General features: G+C 27.6%; 2 protein-coding genes across 5 annotated transcripts; both read left to right on the top strand.

The window, feature by feature from the left end:
• Positions 1–424: 424 nt before the first annotated feature.
• LOC113547885 (eukaryotic translation initiation factor 2 subunit 1) lies at positions 425–3043 on the top strand. Of its 4 annotated transcripts, none has more exons than XM_026948452.1 (6): positions 425–490; positions 703–949; positions 1017–1245; positions 2136–2368; positions 2464–2579; positions 2797–3043. In XM_026948452.1, the coding sequence occupies exons 2-6, from the start codon at positions 712–714 to the stop codon at positions 2968–2970; spliced, it is 990 nt and encodes a 329-aa protein (XP_026804253.1). In that variant the 5' UTR covers positions 425–490; positions 703–711; the 3' UTR covers positions 2971–3043. The 4 variants fall into 4 exon arrangements, with proteins under 4 accessions (XP_026804253.1, XP_026804255.1, XP_026804252.1 ...); XM_026948454.1 differs by having other exon boundaries at positions 443–490; positions 706–949; XM_026948451.1 differs by having other exon boundaries at positions 469–630.
• Positions 3044–8502: 5459 nt separating this feature from the next.
• On the top strand, positions 8503–13034 carry LOC113548019. The gene is made up of 2 exons (XM_026948657.1): positions 8503–9112; positions 12615–13034. The coding sequence occupies exons 1-2, from the start codon at positions 8775–8777 to the stop codon at positions 12721–12723; spliced, it is 447 nt and encodes a 148-aa protein (XP_026804458.1). The 5' UTR covers positions 8503–8774; the 3' UTR covers positions 12724–13034.
• Positions 13035–20264: the final 7230 nt, after the last annotated feature.

Genomic DNA, 20264 nt, shown 5'->3' with positions numbered 1-20264 from the left:
AACACATTTAACATATAAATATATTTTTTTTTATTTTTAAAATTCCCTCCCCCCCCCTATGTAGAATTTTTCTATAACATTTTTTTGACTTGAGAGCCTCAAAAAAAATTATGCACTTGGCCCTAATTTTATTAAATCAGGCCCTGCTAATGGGTTTTATTTCATGTGCAGAATGGTAATATCACTGAACAATATAGTCACCCACTGATATATAAAAATACTAATACATATATACAAATTCTTATGTATCTGTAGACTGTAGAGTCACCCAATTTGGCCGATATGTCTAGTTTCTATACGCAGGTAATTGCAGCCCGGCCCTCAAATTAAGTGCTAACATGAGAATAATCATGGAAGAAATCATACGAAACCGTAACACATATCACGTGATACTATGACCATAGTGTCTGTGTGAATGTGAGGTTATGTTTTTAGAATTTAATCTTTTTGTGATTGCGTCAGGAATTTAGGATTCGGGAGTAAATCTCAGGTATTAATTTTATTTAAATTTCTTTATTTTTACCTTGCGATATTAGGTCGATTTTGTTTTGTATAAGAAATAGAATATTTATAGTTATTAGTTTTATAATATACGAACAAGAACCTAGTGTATTTGTCAATTTCAAATAAGTATGTGATTGATGAGAATTAGGTATCTGTTTACACAAAATCGAATACAAATTTTAATATTGTTTTTGTTAGTAGGTTAAAATGCCGTTGTCGTGTCGGTTTTATGCGGAACGCTATCCAGAAATTGACGATGTCGTCATGGTCAACGTTCGTAGTATTGAAGAGATGGGTGCTTATGTACATCTTCTGGAATACAACAATATCGAGGGTATGATATTGTTATCAGAATTGTCCAGGCGACGTATTCGTTCAATCAACAAATTAATTCGCATAGGCAAGACTGAACCTGTAGTTGTAATTCGTGTAGACAAAGAAAAAGGTAGATTGTTATTCTTAAACATAGTTCTTTTTACAGAAAATAATACTTGAATGTGTGCATATTTTAGGTTATATCGATTTGAGTAAAAGAAGAGTTTCTCCTGAAGACATAGAAAAGTGTACAGAAAGATTTGCTAAAGCAAAAGCTGTTAATTCAATTTTACGGCACGTTGCAGAACTTTTAAACTTTGAATCTGATGCTCAATTTGAAGAGCTATACCACAAAACAGCTTGGTTTTACGAAGAAAGAACTAAAAAGAAGTCATCAGCTTATGATTTTTTCAAACAAGCTGTTCAGTAAGTTGTTTTAGTAATTTTTTTTAATGATTTTAAGGTTTTTATCATTAATAATATAAGTTCATTATCATTATTAATGCCAATTATGTTCGTTCTCTTTTTTCAATAATGTAGCCATTCAAGATCTGATTAATGAAGTGTTTAAACAAACTTATATACTACTTTAAAATTCTTGTAATTTTTTGTACTACTTAAAGAGTATACCCTAACCTGTGTTATATACAAATTTGTTTTAAAATGGAAATGCCTCTTTTTTCTACTGTAAATTATCTAATAGATATTTTTGAAAATGTTGACATATAAAAGTTAAACAAGTTGTTTTTGAGTTTCCTATTTAACTTTTACTATTGTAAACATTTTATTAACTGAGAACGTACCTGTTTTAATCTTTATGAGATATTAATATTTCAAAAAATTATCTTTGATATAACTTATAGTGAAAAAATAAGGGTAGGGGTTCTTATTGTTATATATTATCCTTAAATAGTTGATACAAAAAAATTATAATTTAAAAGTATGGGTTTTAAGAATACATTTTTTGAATAAATTCATTTTTTAAAGAATAAAGAAATACATAGAAGTGACCATACTTTGTGAATCACTTTGTATATATTATCAAATAATACAATTATTCAAATATATTTTGTAAAACAAATTGTTATTCTTTTAAAAAAAGTAATGGTATAAAGTTATGATCTTATATTTTTTTGTATTTTTTGTATTTTGTTAATATTTTACAATATAAATCTGAAATGTAATATAGTAGAAGTCCCTATCATTTTTTTTAAGTAGTTGAAGTACATCATATTGTTATTCATATTTATTTAATTATTTTTATTTTGCTTTTATTTAATACAAGGAATTATTCAATAATATTTTGATTATTTTAGGGATCCAACTATATTAGCTGAATGTGGATTAGACGAGAATACTCAAAATGTATTGCTTAATAATATTAAGCGAAAATTAACTTCTCAAGCTGTAAAAATAAGAGCTGATATTGAAGTTGCCTGTTATGGATATGAAGGAATTGATGCTGTTAAGACAGCTTTAAAAGCAGGTCTGGCTTGTTCAACGGAAGAGCTTCCAATTAAAATCAATCTAATTGCTCCACCATTATATGGTATTTATTTATTAGTTATTTGTTCTTAATCATATGTACAATATGTTAAAATTACTTTTTAATTGATCATGTTTAATTAATTTTTGTTTATTTAGTAATGACAACTGCCACACCTGAAAAAACTGATGGTTTAAAAGCATTGCAAACTGCTATTGAAGAGATCGATAAAACTATTCAAACTCTTGGTGGTGTATTCAAAATCCAAATGCCGGTAAAGCAATATAATATATGTTTTAAATATTCTTAGAATTAATTTCACAAGATTGTTTTTTTTTAATTATTACAAAATACAACAATTTTTCCCTAACAGGTATACTGTTTTATTATATTTTAATATTTTATTTAAATTTTAAATACATTATCATCTATTGTTTTATATAATTCCATATAAAATTAATAATTGAATATTTTTAAATTTAACTTTTTAGCCGAAAGTGGTTACAGCTAGTGATGAAGCTGACTTAGTGCGACAAATGGAAAAGGCTGAATTGGAAAATGCTGAAATCGCTGGTGATGATGACGAAGAAGATGAAGAAGGTATGCAAAATGGTGATGTGGATGTAGATGATCAAGACGGTGGTGAAGAGAATGAAGAAGAATAAAAAATCTAAATAATATTGATTGATAATTGTAATATCTTTTTGAAATAATATATTAAAAATAGGATTTTATGAATTTATACTGTATTTTTTACCTCCTCGGTACATTCAGGTTACTTGGTTACTAAATTTTTTTTTAATCATAAGTTTACAATGATTATTTTATTGTTTATTTGATTCTGTATTATATTAATAATTATTAAACTAATTTTTTTATTTTATCAACAGGTGTTACTCACTACTATATGATAATGAAAAATATAAACGCAGAATTAAAAAAGTCAAACTTGTTTAATTTTTTCATAATTTCTACAACTTTTTACTTTTTTTAAATTTAATTATCTACACATTTGTTTTTAAAACTTGTACACATAACATTATTAGTAGGTATTACAATTTCAAAATTTGAGTACTTGTTAATGAAATTATTGTTAACAGGGCTCAAATTTCAATGCATTTGCATCTTTTTTTGGAATCTTACACGATGCTTTCTTTGCTACAAATGTGTTTCAAGTACTCTGTATTCTAACCACAACATTTTTTTGGATGTTTTTATACAACTTAATTTTTTTTAGAACATTTTTGACCTATTTATTGTATTATGACTAAACAAATTGACTTCATTGAAGTATAAGTACTACATAGTACTTTTATACCTAATATAAATTATTTTCATTTTGAACTTGCCAGGTAATCTGGTTTTAAATTGGACAAGGTTAAAATAATGACACCATTCAATTAGCCAAATGTAATTTTAATTTTTTACTCATTTGTTTATATTATATTTTTTTTACTTAATCATTTGAATAAATAATTCATATTTTAATATTTTTAGAAATTTGTTTAAAGCTTTTAGGTTATAAATGTATTTTTTTAAAGGGCATTTTTTGGTATCTTTAAGTATTTTATTAAATAAATGAATCCAATATTAATTCATTCAAGTAATAATTATAATGTAGGTACCTACTATATAGCAATGAATATACATTTTATAATATAAATGTAAATTATACAATATGGATATTGTTTAATGATTATATGGTCGCGGGTCCAAAAAGGTTGAAGACCACTCGTATAATCAATGGTAGGTTAGGTACCTATTATGTCTATAGCTAGATGGGATCTGAAATAAAAAATTATATTATACCTATTATGTTTTAGGTATATTTCCAATTTCGATTTATGATACGTTAATATGTTAATATGTTAATATAAGCTACCTAACTTAATCTGAGTATAACATGCGTATAAAGGGCCGTACAGTTTGCTGTACACTTTGTAATCTGCAGCGGGGGCGGTAAAATTATATTGTCTTTTACCGCGACTATAAATTGTGTCCGGTTATATTTAACCACCACTACTGACCACTGCAGTGTGTTCGGGGCTTCGGGCCACTGTTTAGTTAAATATATAAACTTATTATTGATGAGTACCTATATTGGGATAATGTGCATTCAATATTTGATACGGATTGTCAAATCGAATTAACTCTTACTTCGGACTTTATGTAGATATTTGTTGTGCTCCAGGATTAAACAATGATGCGTTTAAATAAATGGCTCAATGCGCATTAATATATTTTTGACGTGCATTATTAGTACTTATTACAGTATCTAAAGACCGTTGTCTGGTTTTGTATTTAATTTCAGTACTTAAATGAAAATCGAGTGAATTGAGTTAATTTGAATTAATAAACGTGTTAATGCTCTGATATATCATACTAATAATATAACACGCAATAAGGATAATAGATAAGTCCATTGTCCAATAATGATTTTTATGTAGTAAAACTAGTAATAGTGAATTTATAATATGTTAGTATGTCTATATAAGTACTAAGTAGGTAATCCTTAGTTATTTTGTCCAGCTATTGGTTTAAAGTTGAATAACAATTAACAATTATAATTGACGAACCGTGAGATTCCTGGTTAAGTATGAGTAAAACTGTAGAATTTCGAATCTGTTAGTTCAGTTTCATATTTTTAATTTACTGGGTGGTACCTATAAACATCTAATTGTGGCAATTGTGCTTCAATTCATTTTAGACATTATTATTTGTGTTTAGAAAAAAATAATCCAATTATTATTAGGGAATTTTTCATAAACTCATAACAATAACTTTTCAAATTGTAGTCACTACGTATTTTATGTGATGCCATGTTGGTATGTTTCTGTTTATTAAATTGTAGGTAGGTTAAAATTAAGTGACAAATTCATATAAGTGGGTTATACACATCTCTTAACGGTTTTCTTATTATTATTTCTTTGATAGATTTTAAATTGTTTTTCATCGATTTATATGTGTCACATTACTTACATTTATTTTTGTCAATAGGTACTTCGTACCTACATCGACGAATTTGATAGTGTTAAAACGTAATAAACTTTCACTAAAAAATAATATAAACTATATTACCTATATTGTAAACATTTTTTTTTTAAATTCTTAAGTGAAATTAATATTTTTCATGTGATATTGGTTGATTATATAAGTGTGTTGTACTCTTTTACGATAACTTGTGATTTATATTATTAAACAGAATATCATCATTAGTCATTACATACATAATATTGCTTTAAAATATTTAATTTTTAGATGATAAACTATTAAAAACAATGTTTCAAAAAGTATAAAGAGAAATATTCAAATATGTGGTTTTATAAATAAGTAATAATAAAACAGAATAGTTTTTTTTTCGCGTGCTCATCTATATTATAACGTGAAATTGGCTGAGAACAATCAATGAAACATATTTATTATTATATTACATTTATTTAAAATAAGGCCTTTCTGGTTCATTGAATAATTATGTACGCATCACGCTTACAATCTTTTAAAAAACAAATTTACCCGATACCTCGTATTCACCGTTCATTTTTAAGTGATTGACAGACAATTTCAAATTAATCTAAATTTAAATCAAATTGGTTATTTGGTATTTATATAGTATAAAATTATAAACAATTAGTTATACAATGCTTTTTGTGGAACCAGTTTATTAATTGTTTATACACTAAATAAAATAAAATAATATTAAATACTGCACAAAGCATACCTTTTTCATAGTAAAGAAATAAATATGTTTTATTATTTATTATGGGTACCTACCTATATGGATAAAATTGAGAAATATAAAAATACGCCATTATCTTCTCCGCACAATTATGAGTATACACCGAACTTCTATATAATAGAATATTATATTATATTATGTTTCGGCAAAAAGAACGCGGTGGAACGTGTTGTGTTTAATATTTGGTACTTACGTCTTTTATATTTATGTAGAAACCTCCCATATAAATAAATAATAGTATTTATATATATATAAAAATAATATATGTTATTCGAAACATGTGTAAGGCAGTCATTATATATAATGACTACAGATTAAGTCCTAGCAGGTATTTAAACAATTAATTTCAGTATAACTTTCTTAAGCAATAAATATGTATTTTCAAGAGATTTTTTGTAATGCCTTTACGTTAACACATTTTGGCAAAATATTTAAATAATATTATTATATTAATATATTATTATTTACTTACTGAAAATATACAAATTAAAATATTGAATTATAATATGTATTATTGATAAATTAATAAATTATTATTATGGATAACTATACTTGTTATAACAATTTAAGCAGAATAACAACAAAAGTTACTCAATAGTTTATTATAAACATTTGTCATTTATTACTTTGGTACCTTGTTTTACATGTTTACCTACCAATATTTTGTAAGTCCTTGTTTACTATATAACTGCCTGTTGATTGTTGACCAGCTACAGATTTCAACGTTAACTTATCAGCTGGTACCTTATCAAAAGGCAATAATTATTTTTGACAATCAACAAAATGTGACCTATTATAATATAATTGCCTTAAAGTTTCTTCTTTGGCATACAGTTAATAGACACTATAATCTATAATCTATTAAAAAGTATACTATTAATAATAATTACAAACTAGTTTTAACTTTTAAAGTGTTTTTAATGTATACTTAAATTATAATTGCTAGCATATAACAGGTATCTAGACGGCCTTTGCAAATATTCAGTACCCGGGTAATGGAATACGAATGAACCATTTTAAACAAGAAGTTTTTTTTATCTTATATAATTTTTATTGTTTTTGAAGATCCCAGTATTAAAAATTCTTTTATCATACATTTAATTCTATATAAAACCTTTTGGTTATAAAATATTATTATCAGTTATTGAAATAATATTATTAAATGAATATTTTCTATAACGGGTTTTTATGATAATTTTGTTTTCAAACGAGTTATTCTCATTTTCATAATAACGTGATTTTATAAATGCATATAAATCGCTAAAAAATTGAAAAATCTTAAAAATCTATATGTACGAACACTAATATAGTTTTTGCCATTATATTTCATGTATTATTACATTATATTTTCCCTTAAGAAAAAATATATTACCTATCTAATTTTGATTATGTATTATTCTAGTTCCTAGTCTAACAACTAGGAGATAAATATATTATATAATATTTCACCTGGTAATTTTAGTATTATTGTTATAAAATGCCTAAACATTATAATATGTATTGCTAGAACGTATTGTGTATATAAATACACAATATTGCTAATAATATATATATATATATATATATATTGAATGGGACAAAACCCTTTTTACTTAAATTGCACAAATTTTTTTTCGGCTAAACCTAAAAGTTTATTTATTTTTTTATATTATACATATAGAAGAGTATTAAAAATTTAATTGATATAAGTAATAAATTTAACAAAAATATACACCTATAAAATAATTATTGTTTGACCGGTGCATTAGGTTTGATTGTGACAACAACTATGCACTATAAAATAGGTACACAGTACACATACCAAAACCGATTGTATCATTAGTGTCACTATCGTAATACTATCTAAATCTAAGACACTGATTAAATTATAAATTATTGTCAAAAATGATATACAGTCGAGTCGCGATAATTCGATTTTATTTTGTTCCCTTAGTAATATAAATTAATGTACATTCGAATTATATATCTCGAATAACATATATCTCAAAGAGAATTTTTATCTCTCTTCAACTTCGAGTTATCGCGACTCGACTGTAATATTATTTATGTAGTATTATATCGTTTTTAAATAACTTATATTTTCAACACTATAATAAGTAAATATTTAACTTTTTAGTTCGGTCGAAAAGGGAAGTGTACGATTTTGGTGGAAAACGGTTATGTCCATTAAACTTACTGGATGTCGGACACACAGGTACATCATAATATAAGGTATTATATTATATGCACGTCGTAACGGTCATGTCGTATGGAGGTTACGCGTCAATGACCCGAACTGCGATAATGATATATCATTATTATTATTATATATATATATATATGTATATGTGTATAAGCGCATATAATACACAGGTGGGTACACCGGGCAGCGACCGGTTTTACGCGAAGTAGGAGGCTGCTCCTTCAACACACGTTCTGCGAGATCTCCGCGCAGAGATCCGTGTCCGTTTCTTCCACTTCCATCTGCTCCTTCTCTTCTTCGCCGGAACACGTCGCGGTCGTGGACCCGCGGCGAAGGAGACAGAACACTATTTGTCCTTGCAGCGGTCCACCGGTCCAGTTAGCGCAGTTCCTCCGGTGTAACGTCTGCAGCGAATCTCACGCCGTCACACCCGCGACCGCGATCTGTGCACGACTGCCCACATCGCGCGCATACACTCCTGCACATCACAGACATCCTGCGAGATCTGTAGCGGATCTATACAGGCGCTCTTCTGCCCCGTCGCCGCCATCATGCGCCGACAATTGTTCTGGAGCGGTTGCCTGTTGGCGCTGACCGCCGCGGCGGCATTGACGGCCGCTGCCCCGAAGACCGCGGCACCCGCCGAACCGTCCGACGAGGACGTGGTGACGTACGATCAGCGGCAAAACGGCACGGAGAACGTGCGGATCAGCCTGAGCGATCTCAAAGTGGTGCTGGCCCCGGCCGACGGGCTGTTCCAGATAATGTCCATGGCCGGCGCGCAGTTGCTCAACTCGGAGTTTGCCGGCGCCGCGTCCGAACACCGTCCGACAGAAGTCGAGTGCACCGGGTTCAAGTGCAACAATCGGCATAGGCAGGCCGCCAAGAAGTCAGTGTACAAAACAGTATTATTACCTTATTATCATCCGCATTATATTATTTTGTTGAATATAATATTTTATTGTCACGTCACGCGCGCATCGCCGCGGCACCATAATTAATTGCGCCGTATTGTACGTTATGTATATAAACGTATTTGACCACTGGTGTGTCTGGTGCGTATGTGTACCGTTTACATAGGTCATAAATATTCTGTATACCCATATGCGATTGATAATTATTGTGAGTAGATCATATAGGTATTGTGAAAATTATGCAGATGACGTTTAAATAATACTCCATCGCCGCAGGTATATTGTGCATGTACATATTAATATATTATACGTACGTGTATATAATGTGTACACGACATAATATACGCACAAGGTGAGATCTGTTTAACTGACTATGTATATGTATATATATATTGGTACATTAATTTATAGCTTAATTTTCATAGGCAATTTTGAAGAATAGAGTTCTTACATTGTATTCACATCTAATTTCATACTTGGTTATAATTTTTCTCTAGTTAATTTGTACTTTTTTTTTTTAAAAAAGAAACCTCTGTGACGTATTTGACAAATAATAGTATCATGGTCGAAAGCAGAATAGTTTTTTAAAAACATTGATATTGCTTATGGATATTAATATTATAAAACAATTTTTCTTCTACATAAGCATTAGTGCATTATAAATAAGTAAATAAGTTTAAGCTAGTGAAATAAAGCAAAATGTGATTTTCCGAAAAAGTCGTGGTCCACTATAGCTACTTTAAATGCTTACATATAAATTATAAATACACTATACATAAATAGTTTAAGAAAAATAATAAATATTAATATGTGTTTAACAATAGAAATCTTTTAAAAATATTTAACACATTTTGTGAATTTAAGTAATTGATCATGATTTCATCATAATTTACGAATAAAAGGATAACCTTCTATACTACACATTATTGAATTACGAAAATAACGAAAAAGGCGTACCGGAAACTGGCAGCGATAATAAACAAATAAGTATCTCGAGTAGTCATGGACAAAGTAGACCTACATAGACTATAAAGATTAGTACAGTTTAATTACTACGATTGGTGATTTAATTAAAATTTTTTACACAATGTAATATACTATAAACTTTATATATATATATATATATATAAAAGCGCAGATAGATACTTTTAACGACGATTATTCGTTATTTTTTAAACAGATAATTTGATATTTTATTTTTGGAAAATTGTAGATAAATACAATCTTAACCTTTTATATTGTCATAATTCTTTCACTCTTTTGCTTGTTAGTGAATAAACCACTATATAAAATATTAATTATCAAAGGATAAGCCCGTATCTATATTTCTTTTTAATTTCGTTAATTCAAACAAAATTTTTTTTCAAACATTTTATCAAAAACCTTAGACTAGATAATCAATCTTCAGCTATTAAAGTTGAAATTGTATGCGTTTTTAATAGCAAAATATTTATATATTTTCATAATTTTAACGAATATTTGAACTTCAAAGTTAATAAAAAAAAATTATAAAAACTATAAATTTTGTATAAATATCGTATGGAAAACTTACGAGAAATCTTGTATTACATTTTCAAGCCTTTCGAAAAAAAACTTTTAATAAATATCTTAAAAAGAACAAAAAAAAAAAAAAAAAAATATATATTTTATGTTTAGAAATTTATAGTTTTAATTAAATGGAAATTTTAAGTATCTACGACTCTTCATTTATGAATCACATAATGAACAAAATCGATTTAATCTAAAATTGCTAGTATTTTTTTCGTTGCCCCACAGTTTTTTCAGTTTTTGGTTGGATTTTCTAAATAATTTTTATTTTTGACTTCTCAAAGCTCTATAAATACCAAATAGTAACAAGATCTAATTTTCTATCGTAAATCACTTTCAATGTGGATGTTTGTAATGCTTTTATTGCTCAAAATAAGTGATGACAACTATTAAAACAAAAAAATAAAAACGTGCATTTTTGTAAAATCAGTCCATGCTAATAGTCTAAAATACAGTTTCTAGTTTAAAAATCAAGTTGATAAAATATGGTTAATGGAAAAACAGGTTAATGATAGAAAGGGTAATCAACAAATTAAAATTGTATGAATGGCCCGAAAATATTATTTAAAACAAAGGTATGTTTGTCGTAATGAAATTGCTGTTAGAAGAATCAATTAGGTATCACTAATCACACTATAGGTGATATTAACAATACATTGTTTTTATTATTATAGGTAATTTATTATCTATATTCTATGTAATGTAATATTATATACTCCGTATATAGTCTCTCTAGTCTCACGGTTATGCAAAAATTGTATGTACCTATGATCTATCTATTGTCTACGTGCAAAATATACAATAATATAACGATAAATCGTTAAAATGCGCACCTACTTGCTTAAAATATATTTTATTAATAGGAATTTACCACCTATTTGTGTATAATATACACATATAATGCATATATTATGCATTATTTTAATTTATATAAATCACGATACATATAAATGTCTTATTAACAAGAACGGCATGTAGGTATACACGTGTATACTATATATAGGTACCTACTATATTCCGAGCTGTAAGTTAATATTGGTATTAGAAGTATAACTAGTATAAGCAATTAAACGTTCTGAGCTAACGGGATATATAGTAATTATAAAATAATATTTTATCAAGCTAGATTCATTAGAAATCATTTAAAAAATGTTATACCTATCTAAATGTTGTTTTCATTAACATTTAAAATTTATTTATTACGCTGTAGTTATACGCGTATATGTAATATCACTGCAGGTTTTAATATATTATGCTCAATCGATCCAGTTTAAAATTATTATATCAGAATGAGTTCTGTTTGTATAGATTATTTTAATCAACTAAAATGGAAAAATGACATGAATAAATTATGAAAAATATTAACGGTTTCTAAATTAAAAATTATACTTAATTTAAAATTTTTACGAAAAAATCAATTTCATAAATTTAAAAATATATAATACAACATTTGATAAAGAATACAAGTATGTCCTAGTTTCACTATAGAGTATACAATGTGTTAAAATATGTTATTATTTATTTTTCTATAACTTTTGTGTCTTATACTAAAATAATATATGTATAGCTTTAGTGAAAGTTATTGGATATTTTTCATTTTAAATAAGCTTATCGTGATCTGATAAAATTATTTTTCATTCATGTTATTTATCATATGTTCCTTAGTAATTATTAAATTTCAATAATTCATTGTCTTTTTATTTGCTATTTCTTAAAAGTTATTATAATACTTGGTTAGTTGGTTACTTAGTTCATTAATACCTAACATACCTATGGCTTCTAAAGATGTACTGTAAACGTATACAGTGTATAAACTGTAGACACACGTAAAATATAAAGTCACCATAATATTGATCACTGGAATAATACTTATATACACATGTCAAATATTTATGAAAAATAAACCTATTTTTTTTTATTTATTTTTAGGAATCGTTTCAAACTATCGAGTCTTATAGCACCATTGTTAAACAACCAAGCTGAAAAGAAAATTGCAGAAAAAGAAAGTATTAGTCTCAACCACAATGCTAATTATTAAACATCGAATAGCTTTGAAATACTATTTATAATACCGGCTCAAATAGTTTCATTTAATATCAATACAAGGGTGGATACAATTAAATTACCTGAATATTTTATAAAACTAAAATATTGTTGTGCGTTATTATGGTATATTTGATAATTTCAATATTTGTACTTAGCATTAAAAATATGAATTGTAAAAAATTACGTAAACATTAAGTATACTTAGCTTAGTAATTTATTTGTAAATTGGTCGCATTTAGTGTCTATGTAAAACCATAATTAATGTATAATATTAAACGCAGTTTTGTTAAATATAGAACTTCAAAAAAATTAAATATTTTGTGTATTTAATTTAAATATATATCCTATACACCAAAGGATGAAAAAGGACATCCTTCCATTTTTTTTTTTACATATTTACATGTATCAACGTATGTAAATATAACATATTATGTATGTAAAATACATTAATATAATAATAAAATAAAATAATTATAATTTCAGCCTTACACTTCGTATATGTTATTTATTATTTATTTATGGGCAAGGAACCTAATATAATTCACAGAAGTATTATTCTAAGTCCTAAGTGGGTGTTATACATACCCAACTAACAATTTTATAATTAGTTGTTTCATTAAAAAAATAACAAAGTATTGTAAATAACAAAAGCAATAAGATACAGCTAATAATAATATAAATAATATATACAATAAGATATATAAAAAAACTAAAAAAATTAAATAACATCATCAGTAATAAAATTATAAAATAAATGCGGGTACTCATTGCCAAGGCGGATCATCCTAACAATCGGCTGGTTTCTACTACAAATTAATACATTATAAACTAACTAATTATACAAATAAATAACAATATAGGAATAAACTTATAAAATAACTTATAATTAATAATAGTTATGACTGTTTAAAATAATGGAAATGAAATCCGTTTACAATAGTTATATTTACAGGAAAAATATCAAATAATAATACGTCAATAATGTTGAATATTTAAAACTAGCATGACATTTACATGTTTTATAGGTAGCTATACACGATTTGTCGATAGCAACTGTTATTTAAAACTAGTTAATAGCGATGTATGATGTGTGAAATTATAATGTGTATTTTTTGTATGAAAATAGTATAAATATATGAAATATTTTCTTTTTGTTTTTTATTTGTTATTTTCGTATAAAATAATGATTTGATCATAGTACCGTTTGACAGTTTTTTCTTCATCACGTAGATTGAATATTTTTATAATAGTTATTATTATTGAAAAAATGTTGATTTTTCGAAGCATGACGAAGACGTTTGCTTAGAACAGTTGTTATTGCGGGCTAGCCCTCACCTGGCAGTACTGATGAGACTATACTAGTCTTTTAATGCTGGTACACGAATTATTATTGAATTGCGTTTCGAAGTCGGTGAATATTAATATAATAATTGAAACCACATCGAGCTGGTTGTTATTCAGACTTCTCGACTTCTGCGAGACATCGTGTGTTCATAACTCTATGGTCGGATTTAGTCCCAACGGGTCATAATGTCTAAAACATAAAAAATTAAATAGAAATACCATTAACATTTTATTAAATCGTGTGTGCGGATATATTTATACTTTATAGTGCACATTTTAAATGTTAGAAACATCATTTTACAAAAACACATTATATATTTTTAAATCAACTATTTACATTTTTAGGACGTTCTCTATCATATTGGTTGTTCATTACCATTTACTTTTATATGACACTCAATATATGCCGCAGGTCAACAATACAATATATGTAGAACCAGAATTACTTGTATGTATAATGTTGAGTTTAATGATTATTGAATAATATTTATGTTTCATATATTAAAAAATTATAATATATTAATATCCATTTGACAACATTGTCTAATTTTTCTAACGTAGAAAACACGGATAAATTCTTTATAATATATACACAAATAATTGTCGATTACAATGACCTAGATATAAAAGAGTAGGTATAAGAGAAAAATAGTAAATAATAACATAAACAAAAAGTTTACGGTCAGGATACAGAATTGCTGCAGGGTATCTGGTGACTCGATTCAATCGTCTTATCTAGCGGCATAAACAAGTTGATGTTTAATATTAATTAATCATTAAATAATATTAAATAACTGGTTATAAAATTATTTTCAAATAATTCACTATTTAAGTTATAAATTATAATACAATATTACAATTAAATATTTTCGTAGATTTACAATAACACCTAATATTAAGTACACCTAATAATTATATATATTTTCAAATATTTAGTTAAAAAATAGCACATTTGTCGATCGTATTGAAATTCTTTGAACACCTTATTGAAGTGCTGAGGTCTAAATATTAAAATATCGAATACCCACACTCAATATAATGAATAGTTTGCGATTGGGGTGTATTATAATTAATAATAACTGTAAATAATATCAATTATAAAGAGTAATTTTTGAAGCATACATGTCTCCTTTTTTTACAATAATGCAGTTATTTAAAATCTTTATTTTTATTTTAAATATGTTTAAGGACCACATATTCAAGTTTTTGAGATTTTAAAACCCTCTTTTTTACTACAATTGGATGATTTTTCAGAAAATTTTGATTTATTAAAATAAAAGATCAAACAAGTAATTCTTGGGTTCTTTAAATTTTTTTATTAATAATAGTTCCGAAATAAAAGCGAGTGATTTGAGAATTTTAGTAATTAACACTTATCTATCAACATTTATAGTATGTTAATGGTGTAGTACCGTAGTAAATACACAATTAAGAATAACATTTATTTTATATTTTAGTAAGACCATCTTTAAGGACAATTTTCGTTAATATGCACATTTTAATAATTGAGAAACTACTCATTCATTTGTTCAATAAGGCACAAAAACATTTTTTTTTAAATAATTTAATAAATAACTTACAGTAAAAAATGCAAAGGGTATTGATATAAAAAACCAATGTTTGTATTACCTTTGAAAAAAAATTAGTGGGTTCGAAAAATCTCAAGAATTTGAACAAATTTATTTTTAAAGGAAAAAAAAGCGTGCATGCTTATTGTAACTTGACTAATCACCTTGTATATAAATTATAAATATTGTAAATTAAAATAAATTTATAGGCTTTTTGTTATATCGATAAATCGATAAATATGATTGTACCAAAGTAGTTACGAAATTAAAATGATTATAATTTTTTTTAATTCTAACATAACAAACTTAATTTTGTATGAACCTGTATTCTGCACATAATTATAATCTATACCTATGTATTATTATACATATAATATGTACAGTATAATGTGTATACATTTAAGCTCTTGCGATTGTTCTTTACAATTATTAAAAAAAAAAAACAACCATGAAATGTTCTTTTTTTGCCTAATGCACGAACGTTGTTTGATATACAATATACATATACAACAAAATGATCAACTATTAATATATTGCAGATTTAAAATTAAAACGGTGTTTTGAAAATTGCAATTCAGTATTCGAGTAACCGTGATCTCAATTATTTTTCATTGCTATACGCTTAAGGACATCACGTTTTAAGATTATGTTTTTTTTTATCCGGTATGCTATTAAATTGATTCAAAAACGTTTTTTTTTACATTAAACTGTTTTGGCAATGAATTTACTATGACTTAATAATTTGTTTCTTGCCGTCTACATCATTTGAACACGATCCGAACGTTGTTATCGTTGATTCAGTAATATACGCTGCATGTATATCTATAACTATTTATTATATAGTAAATAACCATTTCATTTTAAGTGTCGGCGATGATATGTTTTAAGCATTCTAAGTACTTATTATGTATATACATATACACATAATAAATTATATTATTATATACCTATGCAAAATTACGAGAAGGGGAAATATGGTATTTGGCAGTACCACAGTTATATTGGTGTATATATAGCCATACCGTTCAATAAAAACTGGAAATAAAATATTGTACAAAAAAAAAGTGAGTGGTTATTGACCTTGGTTGTACTTATATTCAAATAATTTATAGGTGTTTAAAATGAGAATAATTTTGATTAAAAAGTAAAGGTATTTTTTGTAACGTAAACATATATTTAATTTGATAAATAAGGAACACAAAATTATATTTAATCATATAATTATTATATTCTCTATTTATATTAGATAGGTAGTTTTAATTTAATCTATGAATAAGAAAATAAACCAATTTTAATAGTTTTGTATGTTTATAGTATCTACAGTTAATAATAAAAAAAGTAAAAATTTAATTAGATTAATACTAAATCTGTAAAAAGTAATTAATAAGTGTACTTTATTGGATTTGATCTGGTTAAACAGTAGTATTTATTTTATATTTCTATAGTATTAAATACTTATATCGTGTGCTATATACACATACCTATTAAAATCGTATCAATCGATAAATATATAATAATAACAAATATACGAATTACTAGAGGTGTATGTAATATCATTAAATTATAGTGATTCTAACGTATGATAAAAACTAGTGATTGTAAAATTATTATTAGGTAATTCTCACAGAGTAAGATGAAAATATTTGTAAAGAAGAATAGTTGGTGTTGTTGTAAATGATTTTTTTACGCTATATGTATACAGTGTGATATACCGCCGTTCGGTAAATAATACATTTTAATTTTGAGTTACTGAGTACCATTTATTTTTTATTTTTTTGAAAATCACTGTTAAAGCTTATACGTCGGTGTTCCTTGTCCGAATATAACATAATATAATATAGTTTGCGGAATCGTACTGGTCATATGTGTGCGCGCGTAGTGTCGTCGCTAAGTGAAAACACTTAAAGTACTTATACACGTTTATTTCTAAATAAATATAATTAGAAATAATTTAGAAGTTAAAGCGCTTTCGATTCGTTCCCGCGTACCGTTACCATGTATTATATGCTATAAAAGAATCACGGCGAAGGCTATTTTTTGAGGCCTGTGCATCAACCAAAATCAGAGGGTGGATCCGGGGTGGTATCGGATATGCGTATAAGTCTATAGACCAGTACCTATATGTTTGAGGTAATAAACTTATCACAAATAAAAAATGTATTATACATTTAACTTGATGGTACGATTTATGAAAGTGTAGGTTATAGTATAAAAATGGTACTTATCTAGCCATGATGGTCAATCATGATATATAAGTGTTATAACTAACAAACAATAAGTTAGCCCACATGTCTACATATAATCTATTTAGACCAAACTCGGCACATTCTGTGGCTTAACATTATTCAAATCGTTAAATTTTTTTTTATTATATGTTTAAGTTTATTTATGTGGTCTCAATGAGAGTGCTTTTGAACGACGGAGTATCAAAAGAATTAATGAAAAATTATTTTGCAATATTACTCTACTACAGTTATAATGGAGTGAAACTGTTCAAACTATTTCAAAAATATTTTGTTGTTTGTAAATAATTGATACCGATTACGCGGTTTGAGGAATAAGTAAAAAATCCAAAGTATTGATTTGAATACGACGGGGGCGGGGTTGTATAGGTATAGAAAAATGCCTGGGCCTCACCTAAAAGAAAATCTCCTACACGCCACTGGTGTTGCTCGTGATCTGACGGTGAATCATAATAATATTATTATGTTCAAAGTGCCGGACGGCCACGGCGTCAGACAAACTGCATTTGGGCGCTCGCGGACCCGGCGAACTCGTGGTATACCACGTGCTGGAGCACTGTCCTGGTGGCGTTGTCGTAACGGAACGCGTTCAGCCCGTTGCCGTCCGGATTGCCCAGGCAGTACTTGAAGAACAGAAATATGGACAGCGAAACGAACAGCACGGTCAGCGCCGAATAGTCGGCCATAATAATATATTCGGTGTGTATTACGCTGTTCTGGGGCGGGTGCGGTGTTGCACTCGTATGGATGACGTATATTATATTGCACTACCGCTGCACCACACTGGAATACACGTTGGATCGAACCGATTCCGTGCGCTGTACCGTCGTCGTTCAACACCTGTCGGATCGCGTTTATGCCGAGTGTATGTGTGTGTCGCGCGCGTGTGTTGTTTGGATGGTTCGCGATTCCAAGCTCACGGCTGCAAAGCCGTATCCTCTCTCCCACCGACCGACCGACCGACCAACCGATTGGCCGACCGCGCGAACGACAATATTATTATTTTATCGTGTGCTTTATATAATATGATTGACCAGGTATGCGGTGACTTACGCGCGGTCCCCACCCTGTCCACGGACAAAACGCGTGTACAAAATAATAATAATAATAATTATTATTATTATTAAAATAACGCTCGACATTGGAATGTTATTAGGATTTAGAATGTCAACCACTCGTCGTCATTGATAATTAAAAATCGACGATGGATTTTTGTTCGAGCCGAATGTGCATGGCATATTATGCAGTTACCGTGTATACACACATATGTTTTACATGGGCACAGGGTGCGCAGCATCAGCTAGTACACATAATATATTATATACTAAGAATGTACAGTGACTTTTTTAAACGCAAAACATTCGTGGTTTCGAAAACTGTTAAAAGTGTTAAAAACGTTTTTTGCACATAATATGATGAAGTATAGGTATAGTTAAAACAAAACATTTTCCAAAAAACATATATTTTTACTGTTTTTAATCAATATCGTGTGTTGAATTTTGTACTTTTTTGAACAACAGCATATTTTCCGGAGTAACAGTGTAACATTGCGAATTTCGAACGAAAATGAAGCTAAATCTAAGTTAAAAATAATTATTACTATTATATCTAGCTATTCATTCAAAATTCGATTGTTATAGATATACTTATATGATCATATTCTACGTAGACTTTATAATGTATATCGTGTCGTGACATCACGGTAGGTATTCAAAAAAGCAAAAAATAAAACAAAACAATAAAAATATAATTGTTTTTTTGAGAAATATTTTTTTTAGTTACTTCAAATCAAATAAAGAATATGTTTAAATAGTTTTTAAAATAAGTGCTATATTTGATTGCCTTCCGTTAAAAAACCATCCTGTATATAATGCATATATATTATTCTATGTCTTGTCGATATTATTATTTATTAGGAACGTAAATAGTAACTCCATCGACTACGTTATATTGTTCCGGTGAAAATATTATTCATCGTAAAGTGCGCCGATCTATATTAGCGTCTCTGTGACGAATCCACCCGTAAAAGTAGCTTGCATGTTTCGATATAGATATGTTAAGCATTTATTATATTGTCCTGCGCGCTGCGCACGTCTAGGTCGAAATCGAAAACAGTTATTATACGTTATACTTATAATAATATATATGGTATACGAGTATATAACTAATATTGGATTTTAATTTAACATTTGTGCTATTATATCCCGCGAACTGTTACACCATTATAAGTATATGGTATGTCAGCTTTCTTTTTTGATGTCGATAATGAAAAAGCCAATATATTTTATGAACCCATGATATTATGTGTATACATACTATACATACTACCGTATCTTATTATTATTTGCGATAGTGATTTAACAAATACGAGTGGTTGG

The sequence above is a fragment of the Rhopalosiphum maidis genome, chromosome 1 (assembly GCF_003676215.2).
Source record: "Rhopalosiphum maidis isolate BTI-1 chromosome 1, ASM367621v3, whole genome shotgun sequence".
Taxonomy (NCBI): Eukaryota; Metazoa; Arthropoda; class Insecta; order Hemiptera; family Aphididae; genus Rhopalosiphum; species Rhopalosiphum maidis.
The sequence above is the reverse complement of the archived record's forward strand: the minus strand, read 5'-3'. Positions and strand labels throughout refer to the sequence as shown.